Below are 15,720 nucleotides of genomic sequence, written 5' to 3'. Positions count from 1 at the left end.
CCTGAGTGAGAGTGGTGTTTTTATAGGAACATGACATCTTCACAAAGACACAGGGACAGCTGATGGTCTGGAATGTCCTGGTAAGCCAGACTCCCTCAAAGGACAACCAACCAGGGTGTCCCCAAACCTAAGGACAATGAATGTCCTGCATGTGGTACATATGGGCAGCAAGGATGTTTCGAGACTGACTTCCAGGGCTCTGCAGGAGGAGCATGGGATGGTCAGATCACACTTAGGAGACTCAGGTGGAAGAAAGCCTGGCCAAGGCTGTATTGCCACCCATCACAACACATCTGGCAGTACTGGCTTCCCAGGGGCCAGCCTGATGCCAAAGCAGAACTGACAACAGAAAGACGAGGACTTGGCATTTCTTCCCATACTGCATGCTGGGGGACAGTGGATGGCCCTTTGTGTAAAGTCCCCATTTGGTGATTGACAGCTGTGTGCAGAGTCCTGTCTATGCAGGAACCAGCAGCTTCTCCACCTTCTTTGTCTTCCTGTCACTTCAGGGACAACCAGTCTGCAGGCAACTTAGAAGCCTGTCCTCCTGCAGGGTTTACTTATTGATTTTTCACATTGTAACAGGAAACCAGGGTGGCATTTTGCAGTATTTTCATTACTAGTGAGGAAGTGAAGTGAGGGTGGATAGCAGATGTGTTTCTGGACTCGGATGGGATCCTCTCTTGTACCCCCTGTGGGAACTGAGACCAGACTTAACTTGTTCTTAAAAGTTAGTTCTTGCAATTTATTCTAAGGAAAATGATTACTGAGTTAAACTCTGAATACTTTCCAGTTTCTTGAGTCATACTGCAAGAGCACCCTTCTATGTACTGCCACCTGCTACTGATGGCATTGGTGATGAGTACTGTAAATGCATGGTGGGTTTTTTTTTTTTTGCATTAGGCTTTCTTTCTTCATTTTTATTCTGAGTTTTGATTTCACTCATCAATGAAACTAGATTTCAACCACAGAGAAATAAGCAAAGCCTCCAGACCCTGAAAACATCCAGACTCACTGCTACAAACCACATTACCATTTTCCTCTGAAGACTAGACATTGCTACTGCATGGCAGGTAGCTCTGATTTCATTCTCTATGACTTTGATTAGAAACCCTGAAGAACAAATGAGGATTTAAGCCCTGGTCCACTCCTCACAAGAGAAGCCCAAAATTCTTAGGGGGCAGAGAAGTCCAGGTTCGTGGAAGGACAATGGTTTAACATTTCTTTTCAATGAGACAATATCACATGACTGATCAAATGACTTTTAGGAGCCACTCAACATGAGACAGAAGACAGAGCTACCGAGTCAAATGGGGGCCTGGAGCCCCCCCATTCAACCTCTGCCCTCAGAAGCGCTACCTGTGGACCCCAGCTCTGCAGAGCACGTTTGGACAAATAGCATTTGAAGGACAAATAGCATTTGAGATATGCTCTCAGGAATATCAAAATACAGAAGCAGAACTTCCCCACAAAAAGACTAGCTGAGGCTCTAAAACCCTGGCGGTCTTTGTGCAAAAGGAAAATCAAGATGGGCAGGGCAAAGGGCAACAAAGGGAGGATTTGAGTGGATGCTAGCCAGCATTTTTACAGTGAGCTAAACTAATATGGTGATCAAGACAGTGGCTTAGGGCACTTCAGAAATTAGGAGTAAGGCAGGATTACTTGGGTCATATGTTTGTAGCCAATTAGAAGTATGACATTCTAAGCATGAATAAACTCAGTCCTTCTGTGTCAATATGACCAAATCTTGAGGGAGCTTCAGATATTGACAAAAACCATTAAGTTTGACACATCATGTGCTATAACTGCTCTAGGGATGGGTGTCCTCAAGCACTGGGGGGGGGGGGGGGGAGAGAACGGGGAGGGGAATGTAAATGAGTTGAACTACTTTTTTGGAAGGCAATTCAGCAGATCCTATTAAAACTCAAGTGGTGGTGGAATTTGGTGAAGCATACCTATAATCCCAGCACTTGAGGGGGTGGGACAGGAGGATCTTGAATGTTGAGGCCAGTCCAAGCAATATAGTGAGTTCAAAGCCAGACTGGGCTACATAGTAAGACCCCATCTGCAAAGAAGAAAGAAAAGAAGGAAGGAAGGAAGGAAGGAAAGAAGGAAGGAAGGAAGGAAGGAAGGAAGGAAGGAAGGAAGGAAGGAAGGAAGGAAGGAAGGAGAAAAGGGAAGAAATGTATGCACATATCTGAGGCCTGACAATCTGATGTTTAAAAACCTATTCTGAGCCAGGTGCCAGTGGCTCACACCTATTATCCTAGCTACTAAGGAGGCTGAGTTCTGAGTATCGTGATTTGAAGCCAGCCCAGCAGAAAAACACCTGAGAGTCTTTGAGGGAAGCTGGGGCTCAATAGAGTGCTAGCCTTGAGTGAAAAAGTGTGGGGGCAGCACCCAGGCCCTGAGTTCAAGCCCCAGGACTGACACCAACATAATAATAATAATAATAATACTAGCAACAACCATCTATTCTGGACACTTGTCTTCAAATTATTTTGACCATGACTTACAGTATGAGATGTATGTCACATCACAATCCAGCACACATGTGCATATAGAAAAGAAAGTAAATTCATGCACAAATATAAAGGGTAGATCAATGATTGGATGAGTGAATATAGAGAAATGCAGTAATGCTCAACTATTTGAATGCTTCAATTCACGAATGCATAAATTCATTCACTAATATTAATAGGCAAAATGACTCAAATGAGGGGAGGGGCAGAGAACAAACAAGGCATGTATATTTCACATGACATAGGTAAGCACAGAAACCTTCACTACCTATAGGCTATACATGTAGAAGAGCTGGTCAGGGAAGGGGGATTTCTAGCAGCATTCTTCTAGGGGCCCAGCTCACTAAGGGAAAGGGCATTCTGATAGTACACTAGGGCTCAGTGAGAGTGTGGGCCATCTCTAGGGAGGAAAAAGTCTGTGTTGCAAGAGAAGGGTATCTAAATAAACTTGGCCTGTTCTTGTGCCATGGCCTGACAGAGGCCCTGGGAAGGCGGCTGGAGGATAGTGGCCAGCCATGAGATTATCCTAAGCGGCAGAGACAATTTTGCGGCAACCAGGCTTAAAAATAGTCTGTGTTCCATTTGTGTCACCATATCTAGGGTCCTAAACCAGCTTTCATACTGTCATCTGATCAGAACCTAGATGGTCTTCAATAAAGGCCAAAAATGGTTAGGATAGTTGGTTTTATGCTAAGGATTTATCAAGGCCAGAGGCCAGGAGGGGGGGAGGGGGGGTGAAGTTGTGGCCACACCAGATGTGACCTCAGAGAAGCAGGAGGTAACTGCCTGCAGGTGTGCCGGTTACCTAAGTGACACAGGTACTGGGAGGAGACTTAGCCAAGAGGAGGGGGAGCCTGCTTCACCTTCCAGGAGGACCTTATACTAAGTATATTTTGCTACAATAAAATGGGAGGAAAAATGCAAAACATCTGTTCATGTATGTTTTCTTGAGCATCAACTACCCATCCACACATCCACTCACACATCCATCCTAATTCTCAGCTCCAGCCAAGCAGGTAGGGGTCAGGAAGGTTGAGCTCACTCTCTCAGCATTTGCAATCTCCCAGATGCCCAGCCCAAAGTTACCTGTTGAATAGAGGGACAGAGGTAGCATCGGCTTGCATTACTGAAGAACACATTGATGAGTTTCCAGTCATGTTGAAAGTCAAGTTGCTAAGGATCGATCATATTTTAAAGAGAGAGAGAGAGATAATATAAGACCTTAAGCCAAAAGAATATCCTTAGCTGGGCATTGGTGGCTTATGCCTATAATACTAACTACTTAGGAGGCTGAGATCTGAGGATCGCAGTTCAAAGCCAGCCCGGGCAGGAAAGTCTGTGAGATTCTTATTTCCAATTAGCCACCAGAAATGAGAAGTGTCTCTGTGGCTCAAGTGGCAGAGCTTGAGCTGCAGAGCTCAGGGACAGCACCCAGGCCCAGAGTTCAAGACCTTTGGCTGACAAAACAAAGAAACAAAAGAACATCCTTCTTTTCACATCTTTCCATTCTCACCTGCTTAATCCAATAATTCCCTCTCCAAAAACTCATTTTAAGAAAATAATATATACAAGATTTAACTACAATAAATGATACCTCATTTGTAAGAATGAAAGCATGCAAACTACATAAATATCTAAAATGGGATATTGCTGGGTAAATTATGGCACACTCACAAAATGATACATTAGAGAGCTATTAAGATGATACCGGAAATAATCCATTGGCAAATAATACATTGGGAAAACTAGGCTATAAAAAGTATCTACATGTACTAATTTCTCTGGTTTAAAAAAATAAATACAGATACACATACTTAGAAAAATATAGAAGGAAATACATGCCAAGTTATTAACAGCAATTATCTTTGGGCGTTAGGGTTAAGGATGGTTTTAATATTCTTTTTGTTTATCTGTGGTCTCGAATTTTTCTCTATAACGCATATGTGTTGCTTGCAGCACAGTGTGGCTGAGGAACTCTGGGCTGTGAATTAGGTGCCTTCAATTTTAGCTCTAACTAGCCGTGTGAACTTTGGCTTCCTAGCCATATAACTTCTTCACATTTCAGTTTCTTCATATTTAAAATTATAGGATTGGATTCAGGACCTTCTATCTATTTTGTAATAATAATAATATTCCAGACATTCTAGAATCCTCCTGTTGGGGGAAGACCGAGGCTTCCTGGCACAGCTGCACCAGCCACCGGCCCTATGGCTTCAAGTGGCCTCCACTTTAATTCCTAAATTCCCTGGTGTATGCATGGTTGGCTGAGACAGGGGCTTCCTGGAGCCAGCTTGGTGTGAGGCTTGCTTTGATTTGACACTTGTCCATGAGAAAAATACAAATGATCAAAGGATGCTTATTACAAACTCCCATGTTATTGGGCAAAGAGCAGCATCTGATCTGTTAGGAAAAAGGATTACTAGGCAACCCTGCTAAAAGCCAAAATTAATTAATATGATAATTACAGCAGCAATCACCACTGGTGACTTTTACTGAGCACTGACCCTGTACCTGGCCTATCCAACAGCATGTTTAATCCTCCCTCAACCCTATGCTACAAGAGCCTTCAATGTCCCCATGTCATAATCAGGAAAACTGAGGCTGACAGAAGCTGAGCAGGTTACTCAGCATCACATGCTACAGGTGGAAAGTTCAGGATGTACACTCAGGCTGGTCTCCTTCTGGAACCCATCCACCAGCCTACATGAGAAATCTTTAGTCCATCCTCCACTTTCCACAGAGCCACACAGGAAACTATTCAGAATAGAAACATTGCCCTTTTCACTAGTGACCTTCAGAGACTCCTAGCAGAAAGGACATTTTCTAAGAGCCCACGCCAAATGTGATGTCTCAGGACAACATAGCATTGGGGCCACTGTCATATGTATGTTTGGTTTTGTGGCCCACACAGGCAGGCCATCTAGCTGAGTTACAGGCACTCTTACCTGGTTCTCTTTCAAGCTTCTCACGAGTTCTTCAGCCTGAATCCACAAGTCTCTGTGCACAGAGAGGAGAAGAGAAAGAAAACCCAGTAAAATATAATTGTTTAGATGACCTAGATGTTCACTCCCATGCCCAATCTGTAAGCAAAGCTATCAGTCTCTAAGCCTGAAAATTCCCTGGCCACACAGGCTTACAAATGGTTGATGATTAAAAATATGGCCCATAGCCGGGAACCAGTGGCGCATGCCTGTAATCCTGGCTACTTAGGAGGCTGAGATCTCAGGATCGTGGTTCCAATCCAGCCTAGGCAGGAAAGTCTGAGACTCTTATTTCCAATTAACCACCAAAAAGCTGGAAGTCGGGGTGTGGTCAAGTGGTAAGTGCTAACTTTGAGTATGAAAGCTCAGGGACAGTGCCCAGGCCCTGAGTTCAAACCCCAGGAGACACACACACACACACACACACACACACACACACACACACACACACACACACACACACACACACACACACACACACACACACACACACACACACACACACACACACACACACACACACACACACACACACACACACACACACACACACACACACACACACACACACACACACACACACACACACACACACACACCAGGCAGAATTCTGGCTTTGATTTAATAAAATCTTTATTTTTAAACCTTTGTCAGGCCACCAAACCCTCCCACCTGTGTGGCTGATAACACATAAGCTGGAGAGAGACAGGGAAGGACTTACTCAGCACCATGGTGGGGTGCCACACCCTTCCCAGGAGGGCACACAGGCAGGAGGACAGCGGGGTTGAAATGTCTGATGATATCTGAGAGGACTAAAGAGACAGAACAGGCGGTCACTTGGGACAGCCTGTCCCAGGGGTGACCCCAGAGTCGCTGTCCTCTTACAAGGCGCAGCCTTTACCTCCTGCCTTGGACTTTGAAGTCACCCCGCAGCCCGTCTGGAAGAGAATGAGTACCAGCCCCCTGTTGAGTGCTCTCCCTGTATTCTCCCCCATTGACTCCTCCATAAAGGACTCATAGCAACACTGTTTCTGATTTATGAAGGGGAAACTGAGACAGAGAAACTAAGGGAGCCACCCAAAGTCCCCCAGCTGACAGAGGCCACGAGGATTTGAACCAGAGCTCGGGGATGTCAGAGCCTTCACTGGTTGGGCTGCCTTTGCAGTCCCCCTCTCCTGTGGAGAATGACAGAGGGGCGGGGAAGCTCGAGGAACACACAGAGAACACGTCCCAGAGCTGACAGCCAGAGGACGGCTAAAAATAGCGCTGTCAGGTTCAGTTATGTCTTGCTCCCTAGAGAGAAGAGGGCATGGCAGGGAGGGGGTGCTATGGGGAGAGATGCCACCACCTCCTTTCCCATCTCCCTCTCTTTTTGTCCCCATCCAGAAGTGCCTGGGGCTTCACAGGAGCTGGATTCAGAAGGCAGCAGAGGGGCTTCCCTGTAGGGAGGCAGACTCTGTGTAAGCAGCAGGCAGGGACAGAGAGGGCGAGCCAGGCTAGAAATCAGGAGATGGGCCCCTTGGCCTTGTCCCCTTTGTAACCCTTGCACAGTGTGTGATTTGGTTTTCCCATCTTTCACCCAGACTAGCAAGCTGCTTTCTTCTCTAGGCTGACCAGGCTGTGGGAGGAGTCATGTGTACACATTAGAAAATGGAAAACTCTGAGCACAACATTTTTTAAAAAGCCATGACAAGGACAGTGTGTGTGTGTGTATAGACAGCCTGGGCCCTTGTGTAAGGATAATCTGCAAGGATCAATGGCAACGCACGAACATCTGGTGAGATGAGAGAATCTTTGAGAGAGAATTGCTTGCCAAATTAAAAATATTCATAGAACACTACTTCATCGCAATCAAACTTGGCCCTAGAATAAACTTCTCGGCCATTTTGTCTGCTGTGTTCCTGATCTATTCTTACTACCTCTCTGGGGGCTCCCTGGTAGCAGTGGGATTGAATCTAAGGTCTCTGGCCTATGTCTGTAGTCCTAGCAATTTAGGAAACTGAGGAAGGAAGATTCTGAGTTTGAGGGTAGCCTGGGTTACAGAGAAAAGACCTTGTCTTAAAAAGTATCAACAACAAAAAGAACAAAGGTTAAGTTGTACAGCTGAGCCATCTCAGTTCCCAGGAAGACTGCCACTTACTGAACTCTTTGGGAAAGTCCCCTTATCTCCCCAACACTCAGTTTTCCCATCTGCAAAATGGGTGTGCCAGGCAAAAGGCATAGCTAGACTTGGAGGTATCTAAGGTGCTGGAGAGCTATCATAGTTCTGGGACTTCAGGTCAGGTGGTTAAACTGCACATGCCTGTTGTGTCTCTTGAGCATCTTCTCTAGGAAGATTAGTTGCTTTTTTTTTCTGCTGCTGTTAGCCATGGTGTCCATTCTTCCCTCCTCTCCCCTCAGACTTGTGGAGGTCACTGGCAGGACAGAGAGTCCTCCTCTGAGGGCTTTGCATCAAGATCTGCCCTCCCTGTTGCCTTTGCTGCCCCTGCTGCTTCTCTGGCAGTGGGATTCTTAGATGCTCAAAGAGAAGTCATCAGACTTGGTTAAGTGGCTGGGGTGGAGGGCACTAGAGGCACAGTAAGACATCAGCAAAGTAGCAGCTACTTTGGTGGCTTCAGGATCTAAACGACATCCCTTCTTCCCTGACATCCCCCAAGTAAACCACTTCCTTTCTTTTCTCCTGCCATATAAGGTAAACAAAGCCAGGTGTAGGCAAAGCTGTGGCAGCCACCAATTCCATGAGGGGCCTTCTCTTTTGAAACCCTTTGACTCCTTCCAGGGGATCCAGCCAGCACGACAGCCAACACTGTGCCTTTACCTGTCCATCAGGTGACAAGAAGGCTTAAACAGCAGGCCTCCGCCTCCCCTGCTGGAGCATGACTCTGAAGAAGCAGAGCCCTGTTCGTCCCTGTCACTCCCAGGAGCCTTTTCCATCACAGGCCCTGCATGTCATGTCAGTTCCCAGGTTGGCCTGACAGGTCACCAGCCACCTCAGAGGTTCATTACTCCAGGAAAGTGTCAGCTCAGCAAGCATCGGCATTGTCGGCTGTGTTTCGTCCTCCAATTATGCCATGACAGGTTCCTGGTTTGTGGGTACTGGGCATAGGAGATGCTAACTTCCCACCAGGCTATCTTGGATGGCATTAAGGGACTTGGGGGTTTAGGGTGATTAAATACAGTTGTAAGGGACTTTTGGTAGTAAATAAAGGAAACCAGGCCACTGAGAGTATATTCAGAAACACATTGATATGTAGAAAGGTCAGAATGTTAACCATAATTATCATTGGAATTGGCTTTTATATATATCTCTGGAATTATATTGGAATTGGCTCTTATTTCTTGTATTTTCCTCTACCTAAGTGATATGTTTTATGATATAAGTGACAGAGACATTGTAAAATGAAGCTGACTGCAAATTAGACTTGCCCCCTCTCCCTTGGGCAGGAGTAGTGAACTAAGACATTATGCAAAAGGGGAACAGCAGCCTTAAGACTCTGGCTCAACCAATCAGCCTAGCCAGCTCCTAACCTCTTTATCTTCCACACTCCTTCTTAACCCAATGCCTCTTGGCTTCTCTTTGCCCAGAGATCTTTGCCTACCTTTCTCACATTCTCCCTTCACGGTGTGTGACCTTCCATCATCCCTGAGTCCCTTATCTGCCCTTTCAGAATGCCTTGCCTTTCCCAGGCTCAGGTAACAATAAAGAAATCTTTATTAATGGCATTGCTGCTCTGTCAGAGGAATTGGGCCAATCTGGAATCAGGCCATGTAAACCAGGACTCACCTGTCACCATTGGCATGCATGTCTGCCACAAGGTCTCTGTCCTGTTGGTAGAAGTGAATGTACAAGCATCAGACAACAACCACCACTGAAAAGGGCCCTTTCCTTTGGTTTCTGTGGGTTATTGCATGGCAAGCTATGTCCCAGCTGGCTCTGGCTCTAGGACTATCCTTCCTCTCAAAAGCAACAGAGCAGCCAAAATGGAGTAAAGAGCTCCCTCTGGACCTCCCTCCCCAACGGTCTAGTCTGACCTAGAGATAGAAGGGGACACTGATCTTTGCACACAGAGGGAGAGTTCTGGGGATAGGAGACAGGAATTCCATCCTTTTAGCTTCTTCTACTTCTTCCTAATTTTCCCTGAAAAGCTATAAGGGAGTTCTGGGTTCAGACCAGAGGTTGGTTCTGGTCCCTGCTCTATTTCCTGTTCCTAGGGAAGTCTCAAGCAAGGCCCCTAAACTCTCTGATCCTTGATTTCCTCCATAGGTCAAGCAAGGAGATTAGATGAGGGTAAGTCAAGAGCACCTTTGTGTTGGCTCCGTGTCCCAGGACAGGTGGCTTTCAGGCTTCTCTGGGCTGACCACCTCAGAGTCTATAGGCTAGAAGAGACAGTGAACGTGAACAAGTCAGCCCCATGATGTGACCGCACTCTGCCTGTCAGAGCATCCCTCCCACCAGGGAGAGGAAAGCTCTGGATCTAGAAAAGGGCCGAGTTCACCTTTCACAGACAGAAACATGCAGTCTTCCCCAGCAGCTTGTCCATCAAGCCTCTGAGGAACAGAAGGCACAGATGTGGGCCGCAGAGTACAGATGAAAATGCTTCGTAAAGCCATATTACCTTCTACATAGCACCAAAAGATTGCCTTATGGTGACCTTCCACCACCTAAAAATTCACTTTGTTGTCTCTTCGCCAACAAGGATGTTAAATGCCCCAAAGGCAGAAATTTTCATCTGGTTTGTTTTTGACTGTATTTCTTGGACTTAGAACAGTACCTGGTATATTGTAATGCTTGATAAATGTTTGTTGACTAGATATTTTCTCAAGAAAATAAGTTTCTGATTTTCCCCTTGATAAAACATTTTGCAACATAGATTACTTCCTTTTGGAGATGTCCTGATGATAAGACAAGAAGTAGGAACCCCCTTTGGGGCCGTGTTCTTTGTAAGCATCTAGAAATCCTTATTCTGTTCCTGGGATGTGGGAAGCACTCAGAAAATACTAACTATCTTTCGTAGTAGTATTTCCACAGATTCTGATACTTATTCACTCTCTCAAAATTCCTGGAAGATGCTAGGTGTGGTGGTGACAGGTAGACAGGTATGCCCTGTCTGTCTCTTCCCGGTCTGCCACAGAACTTTAAAGAGCACAGCAATCCGAAGCACTGGTTCCAACAATGGCCAGACCATGGATATGGGTTACATTTTGGGGTCCCCTAAGAATAGGAGGCTGAACCAAAAATTCTTCTACCTGGAATGGAATCTTTTGCTTGCCAATAAGAGAGACTTGGAAAGGTCAATCTTCCCGTGAGAGGTGACCAGTTAAACAAAAATCACACAAGGGTGCAAGTCAAGGACTGTAATCAGAGATTCAAGGTAGGTGGTTAGGTGTGTGGGGGGGGTGGGGGGGGTTAGGGAGGAGAAGCCTCTTGGGCATCCTGTGACTGGCCAGAGGGGGCGCTGTTCACCAGCTTGAGCTGATGGTTGCCCAAGGGACCCATGACTCAGATCTTGTTTTTCAAAACAAACAAAAAAACAAAACAAAAAACCACTAGATACACAAACATTTATTTGAAATCTCCCAAGAGGCTTAGCAGTATAGAAAACTAACTCTGGAGAGTTCCCTGCTCAAAGTGGAAGACTCTGAGTCCTCCAGGGAGCAGGTGGCATCTGTAGACCCTAGAACATCATCCGTGTACACAGATACGCAGGCTCAGCAATATCAACTTGACACCCGGGATAAGAGACTCCTTTTCCCATCAATTTCCATCTCCCTTTTTCATTATTCTAGTGATGAGCCTTGCTTTTCCTTCTTCCCATCAACACACACACACACACACACACACAAGAGTCACACAGGAATACCCAGAATAGAGCAAGGATGGGGAAACTGCCCTCCAGTTGCTACTGGGCCTAAGGCCATTTCCAAGTCCTCCTCACCCTTCCCTCTGCCATATGGAATTCTCTAATTCACGCTCTTCATGGCTTCTCAGTGAGTATAGAAGATTCTGAATCTGTGCCTGGAACTCTACCTGCTGTTTAAGCAAAGATGGCATTGGTAAATTCAGTGGAGCCAACGCCAACAGCTAAGGACAGTATTTGAGAAGAGGAGGTGGGAACAAGCCTAGGGTTTCAAGGACATTGGATCAGCGGGTTGGGCCCTAGAGAAAAGGGTTGTTGCTGGCAGAATGCAGGCTGCAGATGGGCAGGGAAGGATGGCTCGGAAGGAAATGAGAGAAGTAGGATTGGAAGACGTGGCCATCCTTGCTTAGCTTTGGGAGGCACTGGAGAGTTCTAGAACACAGCATGGAGCAAGAACTTGGTGATGAAACACTCTACTAAGCTCTTTCACGGGGACTTGAGGGGTTGCTGAGCTTTCCTAGACCCAGGGGAGGTGGGAGGTGAGACGCAAGGTCTGATGGGAAATTCTGATGTTCTCCACGCTCCAGCCCTCTTCCCCAAATGTGCCTTTCTCTAACACCCCTTTCTTTTCTCTCTTCATTGCTTTCTTTCTCCTTCATTTGATCATACTACTTGAACAGCAAACATGGAAAGATGCCTAATCATGAGGAAAATGCAAATCGAAGCCACAATGTGATATCACCTCATACTCATTAGGGTGGCTACTATTAAAGAAACAATAGCAACAAAAAACACCAGGACATGAGACAATAAAGAAGATAAATCAGAGCCCTGTGCCTCGTTGGTGGGAATATAAAATGGAGCAGCCACTATAAGAATATGCAAGTGCCTCAAATTACTAAAAAGAGAATTACCATGTAATCTAGCCATTCCACTTCTGGACATATTTCCAAAAGAATAAAAGCAGAGTCTTAAAGGAAGAGATTTTGTACATTTGTGTTCTTCACAGCATTATTTGCAGCAACCAAAAGACAGAAGCAGCTCAAATGTCCATTGGTGGATGAATGGATGAACAAAATATGGCTCATTTGTTTAACAGAATACTATTCAGCCTCAAAAAAGAAGGAAAATCTGGCATCTGAAGACATTGTGGTAAATACAATAAGCCAGTCCCAAGAAGACAAATGCTTTATGCATTTATATGAGGCTTCTAGGGTAGTTACACTCATGGGAGTGGAAAATAAATGAAGTGCAGGTGCTAAATGAAAAATGAGTTGCTGTGACAGGTGGAGAATTTCAGGGATTTTTTAAAAAAGTAGTTGTTTATTTAGTGCTGGTATTGGGACTTGAACTTAGGGCCTGTCCCTTAGCTTTTTCACTCAAGGCTAGCACTCTACCACTTGAATCACAGCTCCGCTTCTGGTGTTTTGGTGGTTAATTAGAGCAAGGAGTCTCAAAGATGTTCTTGCCTGAGAGGGCTTCAAACCAAGATCTCAGCTCTCAACCTCCTGAGTAGCTAGGATTACAGACTTGAACCACCAGTACCTGGCTTAAATTCACACTTCTCTAAAGAGTTCATATGGTAAATTTTAACTTTATTTTAACCAAAACTATAAGAAAATAATTATGATCAATGCATTACAAAAATTTATAAAGCTGGGCTGGGAAGGTGGCTCAGTGGTAGAGTGCTTGCCTTGCATGCATGAGGCCCTGGGTACAATTCCTCAGCACCACATAAGCAAAAAGAAAAAAGCCGGAAGTGGCGCTGTGGCTCAAGTGGTAGAGCGCTAGCCTTGAGCTGAAGAGCTGAGGGACAGTGCCCAGGCCCAGAGTTCAGGCCCCACGACCGGACCCAAAAAAAAAAAAAATTTATAAAGCATTTAAGAAAGTTTCTTTATTTTCAAATAGAAAGTTTAAAAGATTGCTCCAAAAATATGGGGCCATACTTGATTTATCAATGGATTTAACTGCTTCATAAGGAACTCCAAAATTTCCCTATCACAATGTAAAGGTAGGCATTTATTTTATAGTTTATAATCTTCAGAACCAAATGGAGCTTTCTGCTTAGTTACAAGGAGTCCAAGATGGTCTCACCACTACCAAACTGCCTCTTTCCCAAGCTGCTTTAAATACTTACAGTGTCCAGGTTGCCAATGGCTGCCACCAGTTTAATGTCAGAAGGCCTCAGAGAGTGGACTGTGGAGACAAGAAGCCCCGTGGCAAGGTCAGATCTGCATTCCTCACAGTGTAGCTGAGACCACAGGAGGTACATGGAGCAGACACCCCCCACCCACCCATCCCACCGCCCGTGTAGAACTGCTAGGTTCCACCTGTTGCTTTAGGAGTGGAAAATGAAGTATCCTGCCAGACACCACCAGGATCCGTTCTGGGAAGAGGCTGTTACCTCCACTTATTCTCTCAAAGCAGGAGTCCTGGGGTAGGTCATGCACAGTCCCTCTTTTTCCTCTCTCTGCTGGGGGCCCTCCACCTGCCCTTCACTTTCCTCTACCCTATGGATCTGCATTTAGTGAGAGGACAACAGATTAAAATTAGAATCACATGGCTATCTAATGGTTCACCTTAGCTTGAAGAATGCCAGAGGACAGCACTCAAAGTCTGTGGGCACACAGTGCCTCAGATGGAATTTGTATGCAAATAATAGACATTGAGATCTCCTTGATCCACTTGTGTGACTATGATATGAGTCTCCCTAGAGACCAAACTGGTCACATACACCCCAGTCACATGGTGGGGGCATCTAAATGTAAGTCTCCTAAAGTTGCCATTTTCTGAAAAGTTGATCAAGTTTTGGATTCTAATTTGGTGGTACTGTGGTTTGAACTCCAGACTTCTTGTTTGCTAGATAGGAACTCTACCATTTGAGCCATGCTCTAGCTCTACCTTGTCTTTATATAAAAGAACAGTCAGAAAAGCAAAATTAACTGGAAACCCTGATTGGGTTAGCATAATATAAGTAGACAGAAAGCTTCAAGTACAGTCATTTAACATGATAAAGTCAGTGAAGAAGGACAACATTCCTTAGTAGCATTCATAGTTCGGACATATTGGGCAAATCTAACCCACAATGAGTGTCTAGAATAGCCACTGTGGTTGCATTACAGGACTGGGGAAGTTATGTGATCAAAGTTCCACTCCGTAACCCCCATGACATGGTCTGCCTACAAAGAATCAAAACCCTGGGTGCTGTCCACTCAGGCAAACCACCATGGGGCCATGTTGGTTTTGGTGCTTCATTGATGCTACTCCTCCATAGAAATGGCTGAGGGGAAACAGAGCTGATGTGAGGAGGAGGAAGAAGGAAGAGTGAATGGCAAAAAGATGTAAGAGGAATAGAGTCAAAGCATCGGCTGGTCACTTCCCAAAGAATATGCTGGGCCTCTCTTGTTTATAGCTGGTAGGAACATACCTGACTTAGAAGGCACATTCGGTCCTAACTTCTTTGGGTTGCAGGGATTTAGGAAATTCTTCAGGGCCTGCAAAGGAAACCAAGCAGCCAAAACATGAATCACCTTGCATAGGTGTCTTTTAGGTTCTGAACATTTGGCTCAAAATCAAGAAGCAACACTGGACAAAACTAGACCATAATGGGAGTAAATGGCTGGCAGGGCCACTGTGGCTGCATTGTATTGGTTCTAGCCCTTCATAAAAATAACACATTTCTAGTTCACATTATCCCAACCTCCTCACCCAATCCATGTTAAGAGAGGACCTATGACTGACTATGGTTTTAGTAGCTGTCTCAAGACATCCTTAAGGATAGAGAAAGGGCAGATGATAGAGAATTAAAGTTTACTGTTGGAATGATTTAAAATTTTGGAGATCAATTTTGGTGTTAGTATTATAACCATGTGAATCCCTTAATGTCACTGAATTATGCACTCTGATGTAGTTAAGGTGTTATGTATATCTTACCACAATTAAAAAAGAGAGAGATAACTGAGAGGCCCAGGTATACCAAGACTAAATCAGTTCTATCTGACATTTATTTGTATTATCTACTTTCCTTCCCCTGGTTTGATTATTTCCTCAAAGACAAGAATGCATATTCACTGCTAAAAAAATGGGGAAAAAAAAAACTGAAACTGAATGATTCCTGTTCAGTCTTCAGATTGAAGTGTACTCAGGAGGGACAGTGACTAATGGATGGTCTTGAGATCAAGATTCCCCCTTAGGTGCTACTCAGAATCCAGCATTGCTTCTGACATTAATATGCAAGGTTTGGGGAAGGTTCATTATAGATTTTTCTCCCCAAAACAGAGAGTGGAAGAGGAAATGCTTTACCAAAGAAAAACATGTAATAAATGAAGGGCTGGACCACATCTCATCCCCACAAGTTAA

General features: G+C 45.0%; 1 protein-coding gene across 1 annotated transcript in view; it reads right to left on the bottom strand.

Moving 5' to 3' along the window:
- Positions 1-15,720, bottom strand: part of Plb1 (phospholipase B1) — a 180,185-nt gene that overhangs the window by 93,919 nt on the left and 70,546 nt on the right. Inside the window, exons 3-10 of the mRNA XM_042696639.1 lie at positions 14,789-14,855; positions 13,499-13,557; positions 9,841-9,880; positions 9,742-9,750; positions 9,288-9,323; positions 6,225-6,315; positions 5,468-5,519; positions 3,609-3,695 (exon numbers count right to left, since the gene is read on the bottom strand). Of these exons, the coding sequence (XP_042552573.1) occupies positions 3,609-3,695; positions 5,468-5,519; positions 6,225-6,315; positions 9,288-9,323; positions 9,742-9,750; positions 9,841-9,880; positions 13,499-13,557; positions 14,789-14,855 (441 nt within the window). The remainder of the gene's footprint in view (positions 1-3,608; positions 3,696-5,467; positions 5,520-6,224; positions 6,316-9,287; positions 9,324-9,741; positions 9,751-9,840; positions 9,881-13,498; positions 13,558-14,788; positions 14,856-15,720) is intronic.

Source organism: Dipodomys spectabilis, unplaced genomic scaffold (genome assembly GCF_019054845.1).
Source record: "Dipodomys spectabilis isolate Male_0828 unplaced genomic scaffold, ASM1905484v1 ptg000210l, whole genome shotgun sequence".
Taxonomy (NCBI): Eukaryota; Metazoa; Chordata; class Mammalia; order Rodentia; family Heteromyidae; genus Dipodomys; species Dipodomys spectabilis.
This window is presented reverse-complemented; position numbering and strand designations above follow the sequence as displayed.